We start from the raw sequence: 26159 nt of genomic DNA, 5'->3' as shown, positions 1-26159 counted from the left end.
ATCCGAGCCCGTGATGGTCTGTTTTGGCTCAGACATCTGGTGAATGGTTGTAGATGTAGGATTTCAGCTTGGAAAAAAATAGGAGGACGGAAGGCAGGTAATGGCTGGAGCCTTGAGAGTATATTTGATAGCCAGCGAAGGGAGCGTAGTGAACAGGGAAGGTTTAAGAACAGATTTTGGTGATGTGAACGCTGATGGGTTTTGTCAATCCTTCCTCCCCAGGGTTTCCATTTATTTAGATTAGGTTAGCCCAGGATATCTCCCTCCCAGGACTCAATGGCTTCCCTTCCATGGGTCAGCTTTCTTCTGATGGAAAGGAATGTCCTTCCCCCAAGGAACAACGTGTACTTTAACTCACGTTCCTTTATTTTTCCTGGATCCAGACTGTAAAAACATGACTTCTTGCTACCTTTCCTTTTTCCTAAAATGGAATTTCCCGTCTCTGTGTGACTAAGCTAAGTCACACAGGGACGCTAATGGAAACAGTAAGGAAGAAGATAGGACATGAGCAGGAGACACGGGTGGGAAAAGGCAATGTGTCCTCTTCCCCTTAGCCTAAGAAAAGGGTAAATTTGTTCTCTCGAAGGTGGTGGAGGAGGTCAGGGGGGTGGGATGGTCCCACTTGTAGGAGTGACGAGGAAGGAAAAAGGAGGGCTGGGCCCGGGAGGAGGCAAGCACACTGTAGGTGTGATGTCTTCCATCCCGTCTCTGGAGAACAGGGTGATGAGAATAAAGAATCTAAATAGGAAGCTCTGGGAGTTGACACTCATGTGAAAAGCTCTGTGGTCACGTTGGCCTTCAGCCAGCCGGAGGGAGATTCTACTTACATTGGAAGTCAATCAAGAAGCAGAGCCAAGACCTAGAAGTCAGGCTCCCAGCCCACCTGACGGGTTTTTTCTCAATATTTTAAAATTATTTTTAATATTTTTTTGGGGGGGTCTTGTTTTTCATCCATTCTTCTGACGATCTACTTGACCCTCATCCTTGGGTTGTGCTCAGTTGCAATTCATAAAGTCCATATCGCTTTATATGATATGACAAATGAAGAAAAAAACCAAGTCAAGTGGCCTTCAAACAAGGCTTAAATCACTGGAACAAAAATGATGTTCGGGCGGAATATGAGGAAACATGCTGAAATAGGTGGTTGTAAATTAAACCCAGGGCTTAGAGGAAAATGTACTATACGGAATCCAGATTTAACTGCACACAGGCACATATGCATGCGCCTCACACACAGAGATGGGCTGGGGAGGGAGGGAGGGAGACAGAGAGACAGAGAGAGAGAGACAGAGAGAGAGAGAGAGATTGAGAGAGAGAGAGAGAGAGAGAGAGAGAGAAGAGAGTGAGGCAGTAGAGCAACAGCAATGGATGTCTGAAGAGAGCATTGGGTGCTGGGCTAACGAGTAAGGTGCAGTGATGTATATGTATGTATGTAAAATGCTATGTAAGGAAACCCAGTATGCTAACTAAAAAGAAGAGACTATGGTATGTGAATCCATGTGAGTCCTACTGAACACAGTAACAGTGTCAACAGGAGAGCTTATGCAAGGAGTGAAGCAGTGGGAGCTACTATGGCGGCTGGTGCGAGACTATGCTTGCTTTCCACAAAATCAGTATTCAGAATTCCAAATCCTTCACCGTGGGGTTCATTTTATTTGACCTTTTAGACATAAGGCACAGGGGTGAGGGGGAGCCACATTCAAAGCCAGAGGCATTTGCACAGTCTTAAAGCATCCAGAGACACAGACCAATGTTTGGGAGAAGGGAGATCTTATGTTTGATTAGCAAGAACAGTTATGTCCATATAGAAAGTAAGAAATGCAAGCCAGAGAAAACGACCCCCAAGTCCCACCGTCTCCCAAGCCCCTAACTCCACTGAGCTACACCAGTCCTACGTTTGCAATGTTTGAGTTTTCCCAAATTTGCTTTTGAGTGTTAGAGGCCATTAACTGCTTCCTGACAGCAGCTGTTTATGATTTCAGACTGATCGTGGGCACACACGGTCTGCTGGTCAGGACCCAAACAGACACCATAAAAGACCTTGCCGTTACAGTCTCACCACAGAAAAATGCCCAGGAAATAATAGCTGTAAAAAATTAGTTTTCAACCAAGTAGGGCTGGTTTTGATATTTTAAATTTTGGGGTATGTCCAACCTCCACCCCCTTCTGCTTGGTTTTAATCTTCAGTGCAAAATGGAAGGTGTAAAGTCTAAAGCTGTAAATCCACTTCTTGTCGTAATTCCCATCCCAGGCTCTGAGGAGTTGGTTGGTACCATATAACCACAGTCCTGCTGTCAGGAAACTGGCTTCTCCGTTACTTCCTCCATGTTGCTGCTTTGAACCCCCAAGACTTTTATTGTATTTTCTCTCACACATATATCCATTTCAGTTTGGCAGGGCTTAATCGGGTACCTAATCTGTGCTCAGCTTGACAGAGGGGTTCTAAGGCCTAACATTCAGTTTCGTTGTATTTATTAAAGGGATGGGGCTGCAGGTTTGGTTTGGTTTTGACTGGGAACAGCCCTCAAAGGTAAATTATATTCAATCTGCATCATCTTCAAACGTCCCCTCCATCCACCCAGGAATGTTTCCCACAGCTCATTTTGCTTTCAGGAGTTCTGTATGTTTGGCTTCTTCATTTCTCATGTATTTCAAAACCATAATATTAAAGTGGGTTATTAATAATCACCAGCATTGGAAGGCTATTCAGTTGTAAGCTGTTTTGTTTTAGACAAGGAGGGGCAAGATTTTCCCCCCTTTAACAAATGAAAAAACCAGTTCAGCACGACTGATTAGCCCGCCCAGGATTACACACAGCCTCCTTTTCAGTCTAGATCTGTGACTGCAGAGCTCAGCTTCCTGGCCACCAGGATACTTTTAGTTTACATTCTTCTTTTTAAAATTAACACCTCTGAAGTACTTTTGTATTTTCCTTTGACTTTTGCAGAAACCCTTAAAAAAAAGAAATTATAAATGAGTTTTATAAATTATAAATCACACATTTTATCTCTGCTTTTAGGCGGCATAATTCTATATCAGGAAAAATTAAGATTTATATATGACTAGATCAATGTATTTGTAAGGTTAACATTTATTTGTCTGTAAGTCAAAATAATTTTACTTTAAACTTCATGAAACAACTCAAGATATCCCCCAAATTATATACCTATGCCTGTGCCCATGCCTGTGCCTATGCCTATGCCTATACCTATGCTAAGGAAAGTTTTTGCATGAATTGAAGGTTGGCATATACATGGAAGAAGATAGGTTCTCATTTTTATTACAGAGAAATTGGTGCTAAGACAATTAAACGTGTTACTCAGAAGCATATATATGTATGTATATATATATATATATATATATATATATATATATATATACACACACACATACATACATACATATACACAGAAATATCACCATCTAATTATCTAGGATTCCCATTTTTCAAAAGAGCACTAGATTCTCAAATGTCAATGTCATTTGCAATGTCATTTTTCTGAGGCCTCAGAGACAAGCTAAATATTGTGAGTGTGCAATTTGGTTATGTAGCTCCCTTCCTAAGAGGCCAATTAAATACACATGTGGGAGACAGATGTCAACTATCAGTACAGTTGAGGCACCATCTTAATTCTACAAGAGAAAAACTGTTTCTCCTGTTTCCTTCCTGCCTGAAACCGGAAACCGTAAGCATCAATAATGTATTGTTGCAATAATAGAGCCCACAGAGAGAAGACTTAGAACAGACATCCATGCCTCTGGGGCTGTGCTGTCTTCATGAGAGAACCACTGATATAAAAGGCTGCCATCTTCTCCCTCAAAGGCTAGGGAAGTGGGCATTTAAAATCTAGGAGCCTGTATGTAGTGTTCACCTTAAGAAGGAGAGGAATAGAAATGTAGTGAAGACATACTCTACCTAGAAGTTGACATTCAAGATGGGTGACATTTTAGTGGTGGCACCATAATGTGGTTATTGCGTGCTGAAGATCACAGAATCTGTACAGAGAATATCACGCCATGACCACTTCTAGGGATTCCTGAGTGAACCTTTTTCTTAGTAATGATAATAGACTATCTCGCCTCGCCCCTCTCCTCCCCTCCCCTCCCCTCCCCTCCCCTATCCCCTCCCTCCTCCCCTCCCCTCCCCTCCCCTCCCCTCCCCTCCCCTCCCCTCCCCTTTCCCCTCCCTCCTCCCCTCCCTCCTCTCCTCTTCTCCCCTTCCCTCTTCTCTCTTCCCTCTCTTCTCCTCTCTCCTCCCTGTTTTCTTCTCCTCTTTCTTCTCTCCTTTGCAATTCCCTCTCCTCTTCTCTTCGCTCCTTTCTTCCCCTGTCCTTTTCTTCTTTCTCTGTGCTCCTTCTATACTCCCATTTCCAGTTATGCCAGCTGAAGCAATCAACAATCTAGATTTAAAATACAGCCCTAAATTCAGATTTCAACTATGTATGACTCACTCGTCCTTGGACAGCTCTTCACATGGGTTAAACTAGCTCAGGCCAATGCTTTTTTAAAACTTCACTGAACTTGAAGCTTTTAAATAGGTAGGACTTCTTCAAACATTGAGAGTCTGGCAGCATCCCATCATCTACCCTCGTTGGTTCAGTTTCAGAAATGGCTTTCACATCTAGAACTTTGCTTATAGCCTCACTGCATCATGTTATTTCCAAATGCCTTGCTCCTTACCAGGACCAAGACAATAGTTCTCCAAGAACTGCTAACATCCCACATTCTGTGAGTCCCTCAGAGCGGACACACCCCATCTTCTCACCACACTGAAGCTGATGACAGGATCTGGCCCAGACACCAGAGTGTGGCTAACCAGCCTTCTGTGATTCCTCTTTCCTGCTGTTCCCCATTTCCACTCCCAACTCTACATCTTTCTGTGATAGCACAATGTCCCCTCACCCTTACACATGTTCTTCCCTTCTGTCTGAACCCCTTCACACACCCTGCCTCCCCCTTTATCCCTGGCCAACTTCGAGGAGCCAGTTGCAACACTGCCTTTCAACTCCAGTTCTCTCGCCTTCTCTCTTCTCATAGCTCTGCCACACAGTCATTCCACGGATCATAGTCATACTAGCATACCCCTCCTCCAGATGCAGAGGGCACTGACCAACTGACAGCCATAAATGCTCAGAGAATTAGTTTGTTCATTCCCCTAATTCTACAGTAATGAAAGAAATAATCAGAAAGAGTTGATCTATCTTGCAAGATTGAAAAATCAACTTATATATGAATATCGGGCACAGGGGTCGGCCAGCCCCTCTTCCTGTGGTGACTGGCTGTCTGGGAGTCCTGGGACATTTCGTTTCCCCTCCAACAGAATTTCATTTTTTTTTTCATGATTATTTGATTGTTCCCATTTCTAAGTAACTAAAGCCACAGTTCAAATGAGTAAAGGACCACTGTTGGGACACTTGGCTCCCATAGTGCATTTATCCCTCTCCCTCTCCCTCTCCCTCTCCCTCTCCCTCTCCCTCTCCCTCTCCCTCTCCCTCTCCCTCTCCCTCTCCCTCTCCCTCTCCCTCTCCCTCTCCCTCTCCCTCTCCCTCTCCCTCTCCCTCTCCCTCTCCCTCTCCCTCTCCCTCTCCCTCTCCCTCTCCCTCCCTCCCTACTTTTCTCCCTCCTTTTCTCCCTCCTTCTCTCTCCCTCCCTCCCTCCCTTCCTCAGACTGTCTCATTCACTTTAATGTATTTTGAAATGTCATCGGGTACTTTCTAAAGATCTTCCATCAGGCTTCTCTTTGTTTTCTATTTGGTTTTATGGAAATAGACAATAAGAAGCACTAAAACGTCAGCTATTTGGGTAGAAATAGACTCGGGGCTACCAAAATCCTGGACCCACATCCAGGAGCTGGAACAGACAGAAAGGTGATGGCTACAAATTATTATTTTAAAGCTATTTCAACAGGAACTGATTTGCTACGACTTTAAATTTTATCAATCCTTTGGTTATACACATACACACACACACACACACACATACATATATATAACCAAAGTTATATTCTGATAATGCTCTAAAGCAACAGTTCTCAATCTGTGGGTCTCGACCCCTTTGAAGGTCACATATCAAATATCCTGCATATCAAACATTTACATTACAACTCATAACAGTAACAAAATTATAGATATGAAGTAGCGACAAAATATTTTTATGGTTGGGGGTCACTACAACATGAGGAACTGTATTAAAGGGCCTCAGCATTGGGGAGGTTGAGAGCCACTGCTCTAAAGAGTATTTCCCGCCTGATTGTAATGACAGACACAAACTTTATTGGCATCTTTCACTGTTATATAATTGAAAGCTCATTATCAAAAACATTTAGAAACAATAGTTCTAGCAATCCTTAACCCTTCAATATAAGTGGGCCTGATCCGGACAGATGACATACATGCTCCCAAAAGCCTGACACAAAGCTGTGACCCACAGCTAATCTTACGTATTTTCTTTCCATTGATTTCAGCTTTGTTTTAGCAACAAAGGTGACTTTTGTTCGGTGCTAAAGGTAGTGTAGTGCCAACAGCAAGCTGCCATTTACAGATACCCTCAAGTTGGTGATGAAGAGATTCTTTAGTAGTTAAGCTCATTGGCTGTTCTTGCAAGGGGCCCATGTTCTGTTCTCAGCACCCACGTGGCAGATCAGAACTGCCTATAATGCAGGCACCAGGCGCACTTGTATGGATGGATAGTGTAAGACAACACTCATACACGCAAAATAAAAACCTTTTAACAAATGATCCTAAGTGAAATAGTTACAACCACTAATTTGTATTGCTGCTCATCTTTTAGTACTAATGAGGATTTATTTTTAAAAATTGGAAAGATGAAGACAAACTGAGCTCCTGACCAACCTGAACTTTAAAGGTTCAATATCAGAGAAACTTCTCACATTGTAGTATTTTGATTTAGAAAAGCAACATGGCTCCCGAAGTTAGAAACACTGTCCTCTGTGGTAGCCCACTTAGTTCTTTAGACTGAGCCCAGTGAAGAGACACAATTCAAAAAGAGCTGGATTTCAGCCCCAGTAGAAGAATACTGCCCTCACCCCACTGGTCCTGAGCACAGGAGTGGGGGTGGTGTGCCCCACACAGTGACCACAGCTGGGTAGAGCCTGGCAGATGTAGAATGCCATGCTGTCCACTCAGATACGTGGCGTCTGAGCAACAGTAGTACTTACTGTTCAATTTTTGATGCAGATTTTCACGTGTTCACGAACTAGGCATCCTACATGGGACATTCTGGCACTGGTCAACACGTGTGGATCTGACATTGGACACTGGATTTCCAAAAGATTCGTTTCTGCTCCCCCACTGTAAAGGGATTTCAGAAAAGTTTTGACATCAAATATGCCACAGACCCAAACAAAGCCCCTTTAGATCTGAGCCTCTGAGATCTCCCTAGAAAGCCATACACAGTATAAAGATGGGAGCCTTTGAGAGGCCAGGGAAGACGCTGGGGAAGGGTCCACAGCAACAGCTGACTTAAAGGTCCCTGGGTTTTCGAGGAGTCCATCTTACTTAACCTTGGTGAAGTGTTACCTTTAGAAATGCACGGTTTAGCTTTGTTAGAGATTGGTATTACATGTTTCTAAACAGGCCTTTGCTACAATACCCTTTAACCACAGGTTAAAGCAATGATAAACTTTAAATAAACATCCAACAAATGTATGTTCAAAGTGCAGCTTGTTAATATGCTACTTCAATCAGGGCTGCCCTCGCTGCTGCCTTGTTTGAACTTCTGATAATACGTCCCTCTCATTCCTCTTTCCCTTAGCTTCCCTGTGCTTTACCAAAAATAATACCCAACCTCTATAACATTAAAATCTGTATTTAAAAAAAAATACAGATATTCCTAGTCTTAGTGTTTCTCATTATTCACTGCTTTATATACTGAAAATATTAATGGGTATATTAAATAGTCACTGAAAACATTTAAATATTATTTTCTTAGCTTCCCTGTACTTATTGACAAAATTATCTGGAGGATAAAGGGAAAAGGATCTTATGAAGGTAACTGTTTGATCTTAGCCCCATTTCCTGCTACCTGCTCTGCCTTTTATTTTATTTTTCCTCACTCAGAGCCTACAACTTTAGAACCCCATGTCTGTGGCATGGGATATGCAGCCAAGGCCATTTTAGAAGTCGCATGTTGAGAGCAGGCACCAGACACATGGGTGATTCTGAGAATCAAGTTCCGTGTCTATGCTACATGGTCTTGGTATGTAAAGTCATGCAGAATGAATTAAAATCCTGGACAGCTCACTTCCAAGAGGCTTCACACTGAAAAGATCTGAGTTTCATTTTTGGCATCTCTGAAAGGATTATCATAATACTTCACTGCATTTGGGGGAAGATGAAATGTAACAGCAACTTATAGTTCCTTATTGATGAGAAAATATGCAAAATGAGAGGCATGATGTTGTAGTTGGTTTCAGGATAACTTCACAGGTCTCACTGAAAAGGCATGCTACCTAAACGATAAAGAGAGTCACACAGTATATAAAATCAGTTCCAGCGATTTCAGATGCTAATATGAAACAGACAATGATAAAGCTGCTGCTTTAGAATAAGCAGAAGAGACTCTCTGTGATGTGGGAATGCTGGAGATTTTTGAAGAGGAACACAAGGATAACTATGAAGAGAAGAGGACTTGGTGCCATTCCACTGTGGCCAACACTTAGCAGAGCCGGAATCCCGTATTCCTACCTGCCATGATGTAGCACCCTTCTGATAGACTCTTAGTCTTACTTCCTGCCTGGGTTTGTCCTAATGTCCTAGCCACACTGTAAATAGAGACTGTGGAGATAATTATGAGACATTCCAATTTCTCAGGCTGTGCTGAACCACAAAATATGACTTCATTATTAAGAATTAGGGCAGACAGCATAATTGATGTCTCTAGAAATAGTTTTTCTTACTAAAAGAGTAGACAGGCTCTCAACAATGAGAAATTCCTACAAGGAAACATTTATGTACACATGTGGTCACCTGATTTATGAGAAGGGTAACCCAGAACCACAAGGGGGAAAAGGTGCCATTTTCAGTTAACAGTGTTCAGTTAACTTGATAACCACCTGGGGACAAAAACCATCCTGACTTCCACCTCCTGTAAAATTGGTTCTCAATGAATCCATACTCGCATATGAAAGATGCAATAGCAAGCCTTTTCACTAGAAGAATAAACAGATTTCTTCCTGATGTAAACTAGCTATAGATTTAAGTTGATGGTAAGCATAACAATTAAGAGAAAAATGTTATATTAACTTTTATTACATTGACAATGTCTATTCATTTTATCATGCCCATAGGGTCTGCAGACATAGCTCAGTAGTAGAACATTTACATAGATTCTCAAGGCCCTGAGTTCAAGCCCCAGCATCCCACCACTCAAATAAACAACAATAATAACAGCATAGAATACCTTAACAGAGTATAAAAGCAGAACATTGGATGGGGAGGTGTATTTCTAATAAATACAGATAGCAAAAAATATATTCAGACTACATAAAGGTTTCTAAATCTCTCTATTCATATGTGTGGCATTTAATATGTAATTCTAACATATCAATAGGATAATTTAGTGAAACAAAGACAAAGGTTCATAATTATGAAAAGAATGTAAAATATTAAGTAGGTATATTGAAAGGGCATTCAGCTGTTGAATGATTATTGTAGTATAGATGGATAAAATTAGTATGATGGCAGTCATTTCTTAACCAGCTAATTCCCTAGTAACCACACAGAGAGACTTAAGATTTGTTAAAATTGCCTTGAGACAAATACTGAACAATTATCACTCCATTCTAAACTTCCAAGTTAGCCAGGCTTCCTCCCAGACATATCTCCATATTACTTGCAGTTCTTCATCCTTTCTTGTTCCCACTCTCTTTTCCTGATGTTTTCTTGACCTCTCCTCATGGCTCCCCTCCTTCACTTCCTGTCACTTCCTCCTAGAATGGGAAGTCCCTCCCATTTTCTCTAAAGCTCTGTATTGGCTTGTTGGCTTTTATTGGCAGGCAGAGAATGAATGAGGAGCAGTGTTTATATAAACCTGAGGCAGGAGCTTCTAAGAATAAATCTAACAAGGCCCTGTCCAGATTGAAACCAGATAGTTGGATAGAGAAATCAGCATTTGAAATAATACAAGGGTAAACTTTACACAGTGTACCAAAATATTCTGCCAACATTCAACTTATCACTAGGGAACTATAAAATAAAAAAGATAAATTACTGTACCCTACAAGAACAAGTAAGATGAAGAGGAGAAAATATCAAGCATTAGAGATGATCTAGAAATACTGAAGTTGGGTATATAAACTCTAGGTGCCACACTGAGAAACCACTTGGAAGTTATCTGTTGAAGTGAAAATTTATGTACTCTCTTACCTTACTTAGATGCACACACAACAGAAATGAAGTGGGGTATTGTTATCAAAACATTTACAGTAGGGTGTTTATAGCAGCAGTTTACAATAGCCAAGACCCCTGGAACCAAGTATCTGTCAACAACAGGATAAACAACTAAGTCTTATATAGAATTTTATAAAGCAGTAAGAACATGTCTCAAGTTAGTCCCAAAACTATAGATGAACTTCATAAGTATTGAACAAAACATACTAGACATACGCTGTATGGCTCACTTTAGATAAAGAACAGAGGCAGGTAAATTCAACTGTCAGAGACAGAAGAGTGGCTGTTGGTGTAGCTGCTGACAAGTGCAGGTCACAGCAGAGCTCTTTGATACTAGGCTCTTCTCTAGCTCAGGTCTGCTAAGTTCGTGGCAATCTATCACATTTGATACATATGATATCTATGAATGTATGTACTCCCATACACCTATTCGTTTTTCTTATTCTAATTATATTACAAATATAATTTAGAAAGCAAAGGTCTTTGAGAAGCTTGTTGCCAACTGTGGCAGTTGACATAAGCCTTTCAATTGACTGGGTAGATTTATTCAGAATCCTATGTAAAGCTAATATTTTCTTTCTTCTTTTATTTTTCAGGGCCCTCCTGGTCCAAAAGGTGATAAGGTGAGAAAATGCATTGATTAAATCAATTTACTGGAAAATCTGCATTGACCTGATCTGTGGTATGCTTGGACCTTTTTAATAAGCACCACATTTTGATTGGAGATAACGCTCTCATCTTATTTTGCTTTCCTACAGGGAGAACAAGGTGATCAGGGACCTCGGGTAAGCCATATACTTCTTGTCCTGGGTGGGAAATGAATTTCCAGATCAAAATGTACTGAGTACCACTACCATCTGTGCTGCATGACTCAGTAACAGCTGACAAAACTGACAAACCACCCATCAGCAAAAATATAGCTTCCTAGTGAATATGTGTACCTTGTGTATTATCATACCTTGATGATTACAAATATCATATTCTACAATTAATGAACCTACTGACACTGTACAACAGCCATATTCCCAGTGACCACTGGCTTTTTTGTTTGTTTGTTTGTTTTTTAGATGCACACATACTGTTTTGCAACATAAAGGCCATGTGGTGTTCTCTGGAATTTGGCATTTCCCTCTGATGAAACTTCACGTGTTATTGCATAAATATGTTCTAGCATAGATAAAATTATTAATGCATCTTACATATTTATCCTTCCTCGGACGTCTGAATAACAATTGTTTGGATTTCTTGTTTTTCCAGATTTGCAAGGCAGATAAAAGGTGTAACACTTTGAGCACGGTGGGAGGAGGGCTGTTTCTTCTCTGCTCAGATGTGGCCCCTTTGACCATCACAACCAATGGCGAATGCTTTGTTGTTGCCTTGGTAGTGCCAAGTCCTCTGCTTCGCATCTGTGCCTCATTAGTCAAATGTTCAGACATACTGTTCCAATGATGTAGTGGCTCTGTTCAGACATACCTCTCAATTTTCTCATGTCACTATGCACAAAAGCGAGTATTTGGTTGAAGAGAGATTTTTTTATTTTTTTATTTTTTTACAGTGGAAACACACATTTAAAATGTTCAGGTTGAAAGGAGAAACTATGGAGGTCTGTCTGTAAAATAGACTGCAGTTGGTTAATTATTTAATTTATGAATACTGTGGACAGATTTTTATTTCGAACTGTAGAGTTGATGCAGATGGGAAAGGTTCGTTCATGCTTTCGTTGCACCTCATGCTCTTTAGACCCCGCTAAAGGCTATATACCAATTTGCTTTCCTTCCTACTCTTCAGCTCCTGGCTGTTGAAATAATGGTGTCTCAGAGTAGGCAGGCTTCTCTTGACAGCCATCCTAGTTGATGACTGCCTCCAAGCTAAAAGCTCATCACTGGTGCAGGAGATTGAGCATCGTGATAGCTACTGTCATGGGTGGGAATGGAATGGAACGTGGAGCCTTTAATGACGGGCTGAGAATCTCTTGATCCGTGGGTGGTGGTGACATTTCACATGGCGTGTCTCCTGCATGGAGTATCATGTCTTTCTACACCCAGTCTCACAATTCCTCAGCCTGGCCCCTCCAGGTAAGCGGGAGAGTCCCCGTTCTGTTCTGAGGAGCGTTCTTTTGGCAGCGGAAGTGCAGGGGCGGTTCCCAGCCTAGCCTGTCATCAGCCAGTCCTCAGTGTTCTTTCCCAGAAAGGTGTGTTGGCTTTCATCGTTACTAACGGTGATGATTGATTAGAAAGCTAAGCCAAATTTCCAAGGTGAAACCTGACACCATCTGAAATCCACGTGGTTTCACGTTGCATTACAAACTAAGACTTGGACCAGGAGCCGAGAAAGTTTGGCCAAAGTTCATGAACTACTTTGACAAACCCAGACAGCCTTTCATGCAGATTTCAGCCAGTTTTCACACCGACTGGGGCCAAGTTTCACACAATTCGGGGGCCAGTTAGCGTTTTTCAGGGTGGAAAGTGGTAAGAGCTGGTCTTGTTTTCTCTTGAATATTTCTCTCTATTGCATGAGTTTAGGTGGAATTCCTCAAGGAGGGGTGGAGGTGGAGTGAGTGTGCAGGAGCAGCATATGAGGTGTCCTGGAAGTCGCATGCAAAGACAATGGGAACCCGTGCTTGGCTCATCTACTCTCGGAGACCTACCTTAAAATCAAACCAGTCATTTATATTGATAGTTCTAGGATTATGTAATCATTCCTTCCTAGTCAGATAGTATTAGCTCACTGATCAAGATGTTTATCATATAAAAAGGAGCAAAGGAAGAGCCCATAGTTTCTGAGAAGAGTAAGTCAAAACTGGAGAAGTGTTCAATTGTAATGAAAATTAATTGTCATGTCTTCTATGTAGGCATAGTATTCCAGCCAATATTTATTGAAGACTTTTATTTTTTTTATTTACTTAACTACTTACCTAGTATTAGCTAAAGTATTTTATACTATGTTGGCTCAAACTTATGGTGATTATTGTTTTCTTTAAATAATATAGTTCTCTGTATTCAGTCCATAGTGCTCTGTCCATTCCATGTTGTCACAGACTGAAAATCCTGTATTGTTCCATTTCTTTTAAATTCCCCAGTGCTTGCATCCTTGATTGGCTGCCTGTACATTACAGCATCAGCAGTGTTTCCTCGGGGTGCCATCCTTGGCTACCCCTGCTTTGTTTCTCCAAAGATCAAAGCAGACGAGCCAAAGCAGGAAGAAAAGCCAACTAGAAATGGAAACTAGAAGGCAAAGCTGGTTCTGAGGTCTTGAACACACATCAAGGCACACACACCAGGCATTGCCGTGTTCAAAGCATTCTGCTTAAAGTGTTGGAGACTATAAATGGCTCCGCCCCTTTCTCCCCCACCCCACCCCCGCCTCCCTGCACCAAATTCAAGCTACTCTTATCTCGTGTGGCCTTCTAATTCATCTTGTTTTCACTCTTGACCTTGATCCATTTTCTGCCACACAGCAAGAGATACCATTTTCCTTTGTAAATTAAAGCACGTTGCTCTTGGTCTAAGACTTTCCAGTGAGGTGCGCAACTGTTGTGCTCGGCCCCCTTGGACCTTCACATTGACCTTTGCCTCCTCGCCTCTTACAGTTCTCCTCCGTCCACCACCTTCTTGCCACAGCTTCCCCATTGTTCCCAGGCTTCCACACCTCCTCCGTGCACAGCTCAATGGCATTTCTAATTGTCCCTTCTTCTCTGAGTTTCCTGTCCAGAGCTCTCCACTAACTGAGCCCTTACCTCAGATATCACCACCCAAGGAAAGCTTTCCTCACTGCCCAGTCAGAGGTTGAGGTGATCCTGTTTTTTTTTTTTTGTTTTGTTTTTGTTTTTGTTTTTTTTCATTTCACTTACTTGCTCAATGTCTATAAAGTTTGTCCTTTATCCCATGGAATATGAGAAGCAGGCCTTGATGCTCATACAAGAGTAAGGACTTGATAAGTTTTGCTTGTTGTCATACAGTCCTATCACTGCCCTGCTTCCCTCAAGAAGCACGTACTCTCAGGGGTCTCACTAAGAGCGCTGTGCTACTGGGCAGCCGTGGCTATATAGCAAGTTCAAGACCAGCCTAGGACACATGAGACACTGCCCCCAAACAAACACAAGACACTTTGGTGAGGTAATTTGATCTCTGGCTTAGTAAGTGACCTCTCTTTTGAAAACACACTAAAAGCAAAATATTACACCTTTCAGGGAGTTAAATGCTATAAAAGTTATACACGAGGAAAAGAAAAGGATTTATTTCAAGAGCAGCAACATTTCATTTGCTAAGAGCATGCTAAAGATTGGGAAGTATCAGACCGATTTCTTTGACTGAAGCTCCATTATGGGGCATGATGAGTGTCTAGCATGCTTGGCAGTGGGAAGCCACTGAAGGGTTCTGAGTCCCTCAGTTGATGTGTGTCATTACTGGAGTGTTGAGTGATAATCCCAAATGTCCTTCATAAGCATCTATGGCCAGTAGTGTCCTTCCATGGGATGGAATTGAAAGAAGCTGACAATTGAGAGAGCAAACAGACAGGAAAATTCTGTCAGTCATCTCAGACCATGAGAATTTCAGTGGCAAAGATGTGTGTTCTTGATGGAGAGGTCAGCATAGAAACAAACCACACACACACACACACACATACACACACATCACACACATATACCATACACACATCACACACATGCAAACACAGCACAATCATACAACAAACCATACATACCATACACACATACACACACAAACATACCACAGTCATACACACACACATGCAAACACACCATAACACACACACACAACACACATACAAACACAGCACAATCACCCAACATACCATACACACCACATACACACACACCACACATACAAACACACAACACCACACACCACACATACACACGTGTACCACAACACCACAGGCATACACATTGCTAAGTAAATTAAGTATAGGCTTTTATGTTCCAAAAGCAGTCTAGGATTAAATTAAAAGACAGGATTATAAGAGTTCAACACAGGAATTGGAGCTGATTGAATATAGAAGCTAGGAGAGAGAGAGAGAGAGAGAGAGAGAGAGAGAGAGAGAGAGAGAGAGAGAGAGAGAGGACTTTCTGATTTGAGACCTAGTTCATTTAAGTGCAGGTTAGATTTTACCTCTGTTGGATTTATGATCTCAGTGGATATGAGAAAATCCACTGGAATAGTACACCAAAGAGAACATTACACCAGACTCGTGAGGTCAGGCCCCAGCTGGAGATGACAGTCTGACCCCTGAGCCATCCAGGTAGGAAGTAAGGTCATTCATTCAGGAAATTGGCAAAAAACTAAAGGGAAGCCATCTCTCAGGTCGAGCCTTTAGAAGCAGCCATATTGAAGGGATGGGATGAGAGGAAGTGCCAGAACATTCAAAGGGGGAGCCAGGGCAGTGCAGTGCGTGGACACCCACCAAGGGTGGTCTATATTAAAACAGCAAAGGAGGGAAGGCTAACACTGTATTGTTAATGAAAAAAAACACAAGGAGCGGCTGTCAAAAGCTTCCAGAGTCGCTGTTTTGAATTCACGGACATGAAGGGGATGCTTTGTGTTAAGCAGTAGAAATGGAAGGCAGATTTCAAGACATTACAGTAGAAATGGGAGAAAAATGGGCTGGGGCTGGACCCTGTTGATGGCGTGTGATTTCAAGGTGGGTACTTGGCACTGGGTTTATCTCAGTATGCTCTGAGCCAAATCCAAGCTTACAGTTTGAGGTGTAATCTAGCAGCCATTGATGTCGGGACTCACACGTTGCTCTTCACCCTGCCAGCTGCTGTCAGTCTTCAATTGTGCCTTTGCAGTTAGGGCTCCAGGCTACTGGGACAAGTTGTAACTTTGTCTCATTGTCGGTTGGCAGGCATGGGCTTAATTTCTCTTCGTTCTTTCTCCCAGCTTTGTAGCACAAAGTGGGGGCACCCGTGGCTTTGCCGTCTTGGATGACCTGCCATAAGGGAGCTGTGGGGAGTGGAATGGCTTGCAAATTAAACTAGGAATAAATAGTTCAAGGCACAATATGAGGATCATTGATTGCTTCACCTTAGCATCGCTGAGGTATATTTATTTTTAACTCAACCAGATTTAAAATTATGTAAGAGAGAAGGGGGAAGGACTTGTGTGAGAGGGCACTGGGGGAAGGGAAGGGGCCGATCTTGGGTTGTAGAGTGAATTAATAAATCGGTTTTGAAAATAATAACTGGGGAACACAGTTGAGAAGCACACGGAGTTTTATTGTCACAGCCCCTCCATTTATCTACACATTGGAGTGGTTTTCAGAATAAAAGATAAACAAAGAAGAAAGACATATTTTGCAAAAAAAAAAAACTCCAAAAAAACCAAAAAAAAAACCAGATATGCATTTTACTAGTTATCTTTGCATGGCTATAATACCTATACTACTACCTATATAATACCTAATACCTATATAATACTAAAATACCTGATATGAACAACCTAAGGGAGTCGATTAGCTATTTTTCTGTTACTTTAATAAAATGATAGAACAAAAAAATAATAAAATAAAATTACTTAAGGAGACACAGTAGTGGGTGTTTGATGAAAATGTTTCTGCAGAAGGGAGACTCACCCTAAATGTGGATGGCACTGTCCCATGGGCTGAGAGCCTAGACGGAATAGTGGTGGCACAGATAAGCACCAGTCTTCACCTCTGTGCCTTCTGACTGTGGACACAGTATGGCCTGCCAGCTCCCTTCCCAGCCATGATGCAACGGCTTACCTCGGGTGAGATTCCTTTCTACCCTGAGTTGTATCTTGTATAGGCATTTGGTTACAGCAAGGCAAAGGGAACTCATATACTGCCTAAGTTGTGCACATCATCTCTAGGCTATAGCCAGTTCAGCGAAGTGGGTATTTCGGGAAGAAAACCAGGAGGAATGGGTGATGCAGTTAAACCATGGCTCACTTGGGCTAGGACCAAGTTGGGTAGATCAAATTTTAACAGAACCACTCTCTCTCACTGTGATTGTGATGTGAATTAATAAGATAACATGAAGAAAATGTAATAAGCCCCTATCATGCCTGATTACTATGATTCCATATGTTATGTAAGGCATTCACAGTAAAGCGCCACGGCCCTGTGAACATTATCTAAGTGGGCTGGAGTAAGATTCAAAGATGTCCTCTGCTCTAGTCTGTATTGTACTACGTGAACAGACTTTTCACACTTTATCCACACTTAGGCATCATAAAATCAAATAACAATCCTATGACTAGATACTTGTGTTTTTCTCATTCTATAAACAGAAAAAACAAGACTTAGAAACAAATATTTTTGCCCGGGGTAACAGTGGCAGAACCATGGTGTGAACTCAGGTACTTACAGGCTGTAATTTATACATGCTCTCGCTTACCCTGAGAAGCAGCTCTCTGAGTGAATAGCAACATTATAAAGATGACCATTGGTTCCAAGTGTTTCATACAAATCTACCAAAAGACAATACCTGCACCCAAACTCAAATAGATGTACCTGTTCTTTCTCTATGCCCTATGTGCATGCATGTGCACACACACACACATCAGGCGGTGAGAATTCTTTTAAAGTGTGAGGTCCCCATATGTCTGTGATTTAGATGCAAAAACCAGAACACAAGGACAAATAAGTGGCTGGTTTCTTTTTGCAATCATGATAAAATATGTACACTGTCACCTCCCACTCCTGCCCCAAATAAATGGAAATGTGTCACAGTTATATAGTGAGTTCCTAGAACCTTCATGCCATGTGTGCACGAACCTCTCTGAATATAATGTAGAGAAGCAGGGTGATATAACCTATATGTTGAAGACTATAAACCTTCCAAAAATATAGGACTCCTGTTAGCTTCTCCCCTCCCCTTGGTGCTGTGGGTATAGACCCTCCCCTTGGTGCTATGGAGATAGCTCCTCCCCTTGGTACTGTGGATATATCCCTGCCCCCTTGGTGCTATGGATATAGCCAAGGGCCTTACACAAGCTAGGCAAGTGCTCTGCCACAAGACTGCACTGAGCTCTCAGTCACCTTCATCTCATACCATTCCTATGTTTTGCTCAGTTCTTCCATGTGCAGTGTGTGCACCAAGGCCCTGCTTCTACTTTGCACCAGTAGGATTTCTTCTCCTCTGGGAGAACTAGATGAGGGGAGACTGCGTTCTCCTTTTCCTGAAGCTGTTTATGTTCTATGAACGGATGCAATGATTCTGCTCCTATCCTGAGCCTCTCCACCCTTATACTAAACATTGGATGATGTTCCCTGACCAGTAAGGGGATTCCGTTGTTCTGTTGAAAGGACTCGAGATTCTCTGGGCTTACAGCATTATTACCTGTGCCCACCACCACTACCACTATCCCCTCTCATTAGCAATATGCACTTTCTCCTCCCTCTATCGCCCGTGTCAGGGGATCTCACCATGAACTACAGCAACAGGAACTACAATACCCGAGGCTTTTACGATTATCATGCACATTTCTTCCTCTTTATCAGTGACTTAAATAAATATAACCTTAAAAAATGAAAAAAAAAAGACAAAGCCGTCTCAATATTTGAGTCTTTCAAATCAAGACAGCATACTCGTCTGTAAAAGATAACAGCTTCATTAGTCAAAGTTGGGCAATAAAATTAACAAATAGCATACAGTTATCTTTTGACCATATATTAATCTAGTCAGCTGGCTACCATTAGCTTGCCAAGTAACACAGAGCCCCGATAAATGAGAGATTTAGTGATTATTGGCCTCAACATGATCAGCCAGCAGCTGCTTTTAAATGAGTCTTAATCTTTTCAAATTTCAATAAGCCACCCAGGAGCTTGGCTTAAGTATTTTCATAAAGTTCATCTCTCATCCTGGTGTAGTCAGAGTAAATTTTCATCACAGCTGGGCTGAGGCAAAACTGATAGCATCTTTTAAAAAAAACTTCCAAAAGACAGATTAAGCGCTAGAAGAAGGAGAGCATTTAGAAGTTTATTTTATTATCTTAACCTGTATTGACTTGAGTGATTAAATGGGTTCTTAAATTCTGCTAAAGCATTTAGGCTTGGATATTAATTTGAATTCTTATTTATTTAACCCTTGCCTTCCTCTATAGCCTTAATGAATACACTACTTATCTGGTCCCACACGTATCACTGATGCAAGGGAATGACTATAACATAATGAAAGGAAATAAATTGGGATAAAATTATATTAATACTCTGTAGATTTAGTGGTAGTTGGCATAGAAACCCACAAGCTCATTATCATTTGTAAATGTTTTCTTCTATGTTTTCTAATCAGAGGTCTATTAAGTGTTTCGTGCCCTACATTAGACCTCTAAGACTGGTATACTGTAAAAGCTCAGGAATGTTCATCATTTTGTCCCAATATAGACACATTTAAAAAATAGTTATTTCTGCTAGCAGTAGGGTTCATTGAACAGACAGGATAGCCCTAGGAATTCAGTGCTGTAAATTTCGCTTCAGGGCTAGTGGATGAATTACTAAACTTATAAGACAAGAACAATTGTAGGTACTAGGAAAGACTTAAGAGAAGTGATCCTTACCTATTTTGTATCACCTTAAATCCTGTACTTTGGGGGTTGGGGAGATGGCTCAGTAGGTAAGATACTTGCTGCCCAAGCAAGAGAACATGAGTTTGAATCCCTAGTACGAACATAAACGCAAGCATGACTGTGTGTGTGCCTGCAACCTGATGGAGCCAGGCAGCTCCCATAGCTTCCAAGCCCAGCTGAAATCATGAGCTTCCAGGTCCAGTGAGGGACTCTGTCTCAAACAATAAAAGATGGGACATGACTGAGGGAGACCTCTCACCTCCTCTAGTCTCTACATAAACACCCATGGGCACATCCCCGCACATAGCTGTGCATGCATACACACGAGTGCATATGCACATGAATTAAGCCTTGTTCCATTTTTAATGTAATACATCTATGTAAGTATTTCTGTCCCTACAAAATATATGAAGTAATCCTAACAAGCAAATTTGGTTTAAAATGTTTTGAAGGCAGAGAATAACATCTCAGAGAACCCCCCACATCAGCAAAACAGCACAGCAGTGGATTATGGGGCCCTCATGGGAAGCCCTGCTTAATGACCACAGGGATAGAGAATGAAACTGAAATCCAACCCCAGCATGTCCTCTGGCAGAAGCTTCTGAGCGCTGCTGCTGGGCAGTGTAAGGAGCCACTGAATTTTCTTTGTGTCTTTTATGTGCAGTGGCTTTTCTGTCCTGTCATTTGACGGGACTCGCTGTCCAAACTGTCCTCACTTACATCAACCGCAGGGGTCTCTCTCTTGCATCTTCTTGTGTCAAACCACTTGATGGTTTCAGGCTGACACCCAGTACCTCACATTCCCCTTAAGACAGACTGCGGTAAGAGATTTTTAGATCAAAGAACATATGTATGTATACTTGGGTTTCATTTGCTAGAATTCTTATAAATGCTATTTCATGTGAAATACATGCTAAATAATTTAAGAACTTCCCCAGTAAGGGATATTTAAAGATCCCCCTTTAACCACAGGACTCTCCAGAAGATTTTATTAAACAACTTAATTTTGATTTGAATTCAAATGTAAGACTTTTAGCTTTGTTAATTCATACAAATTGAAGTTAATGTCTACAGCCAAAGGATGAAGTAAAAAGCAGAAGGAAAATACATTTGTAGTTGGTGACTTTTAGGATTAGAAAGAGAAAGTAACTGTTAGTAAATATATTGAATTTGTATTGGAAATGGGCAAAATATGAAATTCAAATTATAACTGGTAATATCTGTGAATAATGACCATATTACAGATAGAATATGGAGCAGTTTATTCTAATGATTACCACCACTTTTTACCTATAAACCCCAGTGCAGAATTCTGTTGCACCTGGAAATGTTGGAAGTGAATTAACTGAATAGAAGTCACCAAAGTATGAGACGGAAACTTCTAGTTTCTGTTTACAGAAGTAGCTCGGATGGTGGATGGTGTTCTGGATTCTTCCTTTCAGGATGGGTCAAATGATGGCTTTATGCACTGACAGATGCTGCTGTGGGGAGGGCGGGTGGTTCCTGTAGGTCTGGCTGAGAGGGGCCTCTGGAAAGTCATTTAGTGCCAGACAGCCGCATCCTTTCATAAGCATACCTGCATTAATGTGTCCAGCAGCCCTGGTAGCAGACACAGTCCGTAAATCACAACCAGCAAACAAGACTGGCTTTGTAGGGAAGGATGTCAGTTGCCTGATCCCACTTCAAACACAGTTGTGCAGGGACTAGAGGGAGTAAGGAGACAAGGCTCTTTATCTCTTAGACGACAACTCAACTCTGCTGCCTGAAAGCCGGAATGGCGAAACCCTCAACCCAAATGGGTTAATTGTGGTTTCTTATTAGCATAAATGACACTAATCAAATAACACAAATAGTAAGTGTCGGTGCCACCATTATGATGCTGCTGTTCCCATCTCTCTGTATACCAAGAATGTTCCCGGGCATTTTTCTCATTCTTTATAGACTTGTAGACTTGGCATGATTCCATTGATAAAAATGAGGCATGAAAACGTGAGGTCAGACACCTCAAAATTGAAACAGCATGTGTAGCACTGGTCTGTAACCCACAAATTAAGGAGGCTGAAGTAAGAAGACTGCCCTAACCCTGAGCAGACCTTGGGCACAAACTCCGCATCCAGCCCCACAACACCCAGAGGCAGCTCCACTCCCAGGCACTCTAACGCCCAAGATCAGAGGATCCCAGGAGCCCAGGAGCTTGGTCACACCCAGGATCTCAAGGTCCCAAATGCAGCTTGACGCCCAGGAGCTCGGACACACCCAGGATCTCAGGATCCCAGGATCCCAGAATCACAGCATCACAGAGACACCTTGACTTGGAGGAGTTCTGACACAGCCAGGATCACAGGAAGGACAGGCTCCAGTCAGATATAGCCAGGGCAGGTAGCACTAGAGATAACCAGATGGCAGGAGGCAAGCATAAGAACATAAGCTACAGAAACCGAGGTTACTTGGCATCCTCAGAACTCAATTCTCCTAACATAGCAAGTTCTGGATACCCCAACACATCTGAGAAGCAAAAATCAGATCTAAAAATCACTTCTTATGATGATGATAGAGGACATTAAGAAGGACATAAGTAATTCCCTTAAAGAAATACAGTAGAATACAGGTAAACAGCTAGAAGCCCTTAAAGAAGAAACACAAATATCCCTTAAAGAGTTACAGGGAAACACAAACAGGTGTAGGAAAGGAACAAAACTATCCAGGATCTAAAAATGGAACTAGAAATAATAAAGAAATCACAAAGAGAGACAACCCTGGAGTTAGAAAACCAAGAAAAGAGATCAGGAGTCATAGATGCAAGCATCACCAACAGAATACAAGAAATAGAAGAGAGAATCTCAGGGGCAGAAGATACCATAGAAAGCATTGACAGGACAGTGAAAACGCAAAAAATCAAAAAGCCCCTAACCCAAAACATTCAGGAAATCCAGGACACAATGAGAAGACCAAACCTAAGGATAATAGGTATAGAAGAGAGTGAAGATTCCCAACTTAAAGGGCCAGGAAATATCTTCAACAAAATTATAGAAGAAAACTTCTCTAACCTAAAGATAGAGATGCCCATGAACATACAAGAAGCCTACAGATCTCCAAATAGACTGGAATAGACTGGACCAGAAAAGAAATTCCTCCAGACACATAATAATCCAAACACCAAATGCACTAAACAACGAATTTTAAAAGCAGTAAAGGTAAAACAGTCAAGTAACATATAAAGGAGACCTATCAGAATTACACTAGACTTCTCACCAGAGACAATGAAAGCTAGAAGATCCTGGGCAGATGTCATACAGAACCTAAGAGAACACAAATGCCAGCCCAGGCTACTATACCCAGCAAAACTCTCAATCACCATAGATGGAGAAAACAAAATATTCTATGACAAAACCAAATTTGCACAATATCTTTCCACAAATCCAGCCCTACAAAGGATAATAGATGGAAAACACCAATACAAGGAGTGAAACTACACCCTAGAAGAAGCAATAAAGTAATCTTTCAACAAACCCACATAAACATAATTCTACCTCTAATAAAAAAATTAACAGGAGGTAACAATCACTTTTCCTTAATATCTCTTAACATGAAAATTCATATTACTTACATAATCAATTGAAATTCAAAAATATGAGGAATTAGAAATTTGTTGGCAGTCATTCCATGGTCTCTCTAATTTGATAATGCGAGAAATGGGTTCAATATTGTACAATCCATATACACTTTCTGCTTGTTTGTACATGACAGGGCCTCGCTGTGTGTCACATAATGGTCTTGAAATCATGCTTCTCCTATCTCAGCCTCTCTATGAGTAGGATTGTTTATTTGATGTTTTTACACTATACTATGGTTTTCAGAATAGCTTACATATTTCAAAATATTTATACAGCCAAAAGAAATATAGACAATTTGGGAAGTGGCTTATAAGAGAACAGCAAAGAGTGAGACTGAAGGCTTTGCTTGATATTTATAATTATCATATCAATTTTGAAGAAGAGGACCTTGTAAGTTACTCTTATTCTGAGATGAGTGCTTTTCAAAATCATCACAGCCAATGAACAAGAATCTTACTCTTGCCTAATGTCTGTGCCACCCTCCAAGCAGAACCACTGTTCATTGTAACAGTTGATGAGTGACTTCATGGATAGACCATCTTAATACACACACCATTTCTTAAATCAATGTAACCTGTTCCCTGTAATCCGACAATGATGACAATCACTCAAGTCAAATAGCTTTGACTGTAGCAAGAAATCTGTATCCAGAAATTGTGCCTACAATTCATTCCTTGGCACAGCAGAACTGCCAACTCTTAGCTTGGAGGTAAAGTCCTTTGGTGATGGGAAGGACATTCAAGTACTGCCTTATTACAATGGGGAGGGACATTCAAGTACAGTCTTATTACAATGAACTCCAATTTCTAAAAACTGTTCTTATTTTGTGTTTGTACCAGAGTAAGAGCCAAGATTTTAAGCTCTATTAAAAACAAAACAAAACAAACAAAAAGACTTTATCTATTTATGTTCATTAAAAAAACTAATAGTGATATATTATTTTTAAATATACAGTTAGTATGTTTTGAGTTATTTGAAATTTATATTGAGAAAAATGTATGTATTTGCAGTATTGCTGTTGACAAATATATACATAAGACTGTTCAATTGATTGTTGTTTTATATCAAACAACTTTTATAATAGTCATTTTTATTGTTACAATATTTTATAAATTTTAAAGAATATGATAAAAAGTGGAAGGTACTGCAGGTTTTGAAGGGGGGCTCTCTGGGAGGAGTTGGGGTACAAAAGGAAAAGAAGAATGTAATGTAAGTCTATTTACTCAAAAAATGTTTTAAATGTTAACAAATTCAGATAAATTGAAATTATGTGTCTTTTCTCATCATAATGCAATAAAACTTAAATCAAAGGAAAAAAATTGCCCTTTTGAGGTCAGCCTGAGCTAACGAGCAAGACTCTACCTCAGAAACAAAGATAGCAAACTTTAGCACTAGCATCCAAAGTGTGGGAAGCCTCGTAAAGTAGACCAGTCTCCAGGAAAACCAATGGATTTGCTTCATGCCTGAGGATTTTATTAGAATAAGAATTTAACTAGGGGTATTACAGAAAGAGAGCAAGAAGAGGTGGATCCCCCGGCACAGTAATGGGGCAGTTCTAGCTGGAAACCACCAGGACACGGTGTGAAGCATTAGGAAGAAACCGATCTTCCAAAGTACAAGAAAAGTGATTTGCCCTGTTCACAGCCTTCAGCAGAGCAGTTAGCCTGATCAATCTCTGTCCATTGGCAATGGAGGAAAAAAGGCCAAGGGAAACATAATCAAGTTTTTAATTATGAAAAGATTGCATTCGGTTTTGCCCAATGTGTCAGGCTTATTATTTTTAGAAGCAGACTTAATCTGTTTATCTGTGCTCTTTCGATTATGGACCAGCCTTCAACTACCTCGACAGAACCTTGACCTCATCATCATTGAAACGGGGCCATCATGTTGTGAGATTTCCGGGATTGTTCAGATTGTCCAGATTGTCTTACGTTAGAGAAGCAGGAAGTAGGGAAGGAAAGGTGTGACCAAGGAGCCGGTGGCTAACCAGAGTAGCCAAGGAACCTTAGCAAGCCTGTCTTCCTTCTAAATGACAGGCCAAATGGGCTATGTTATTTTGTCTTTTTTAAATTGTCCAAGTTGCTTCTCATATTAGGAATAATCAAACACCATTAACACAAGCCAGGATTTACGTAAGCAGTATACCATGTATCAGTGTGTGTGCACGTTATAACAGAAAATGGCCTGTGCATACATATATTTTACATACACAGATATGGGAAGTTCTTTGCTCCTATTACTTTTTTATTTTATAACTATTTCTCTGTGAAATAGTTGTCCATAACTATTATTCACATACACACACACTATGCCCATACACACATATGAAGCTAAATGGTTCTAAATGATTGAGAAAATTAGAAAAGTCTGATATGCCACAATTTCATATATATATATATATATATATATATATATATATATATATATATGGAATATCAGTTTTTTGTTACTAAAAAGGGTCTGCTATACCCCCTTGCAGCTAGCATACATTCCAATAGCACTGGGTAACTTTTCATACTTAATTTAGCCCTTCCTGTCAAGTTATTCTGACCCTACTGTTCTTTTAAAGGGTAAGCATTGGGAAAATT

General features: G+C 40.9%; 1 protein-coding gene across 1 annotated transcript in view; it reads left to right on the top strand.

Moving 5' to 3' along the window:
• Positions 1-26159, top strand: part of Col25a1 (collagen type XXV alpha 1 chain) — a 411050-nt gene that overhangs the window by 248535 nt on the left and 136356 nt on the right. The window contains exons 6-7 of the mRNA XM_021157594.2: positions 11006-11032; positions 11168-11194. Of these exons, the coding sequence (XP_021013253.1) occupies positions 11006-11032; positions 11168-11194 (54 nt within the window). The remainder of the gene's footprint in view (positions 1-11005; positions 11033-11167; positions 11195-26159) is intronic.

This window comes from Mus caroli, unplaced genomic scaffold, assembly GCF_978045245.1.
Source record: "Mus caroli unplaced genomic scaffold, Mus_caroli_1 scaffold_3, whole genome shotgun sequence".
NCBI classification, from domain to species: Eukaryota; Metazoa; Chordata; class Mammalia; order Rodentia; family Muridae; genus Mus; species Mus caroli.
The sequence above is the reverse complement of the archived record's forward strand: the minus strand, read 5'-3'. Positions and strand labels throughout refer to the sequence as shown.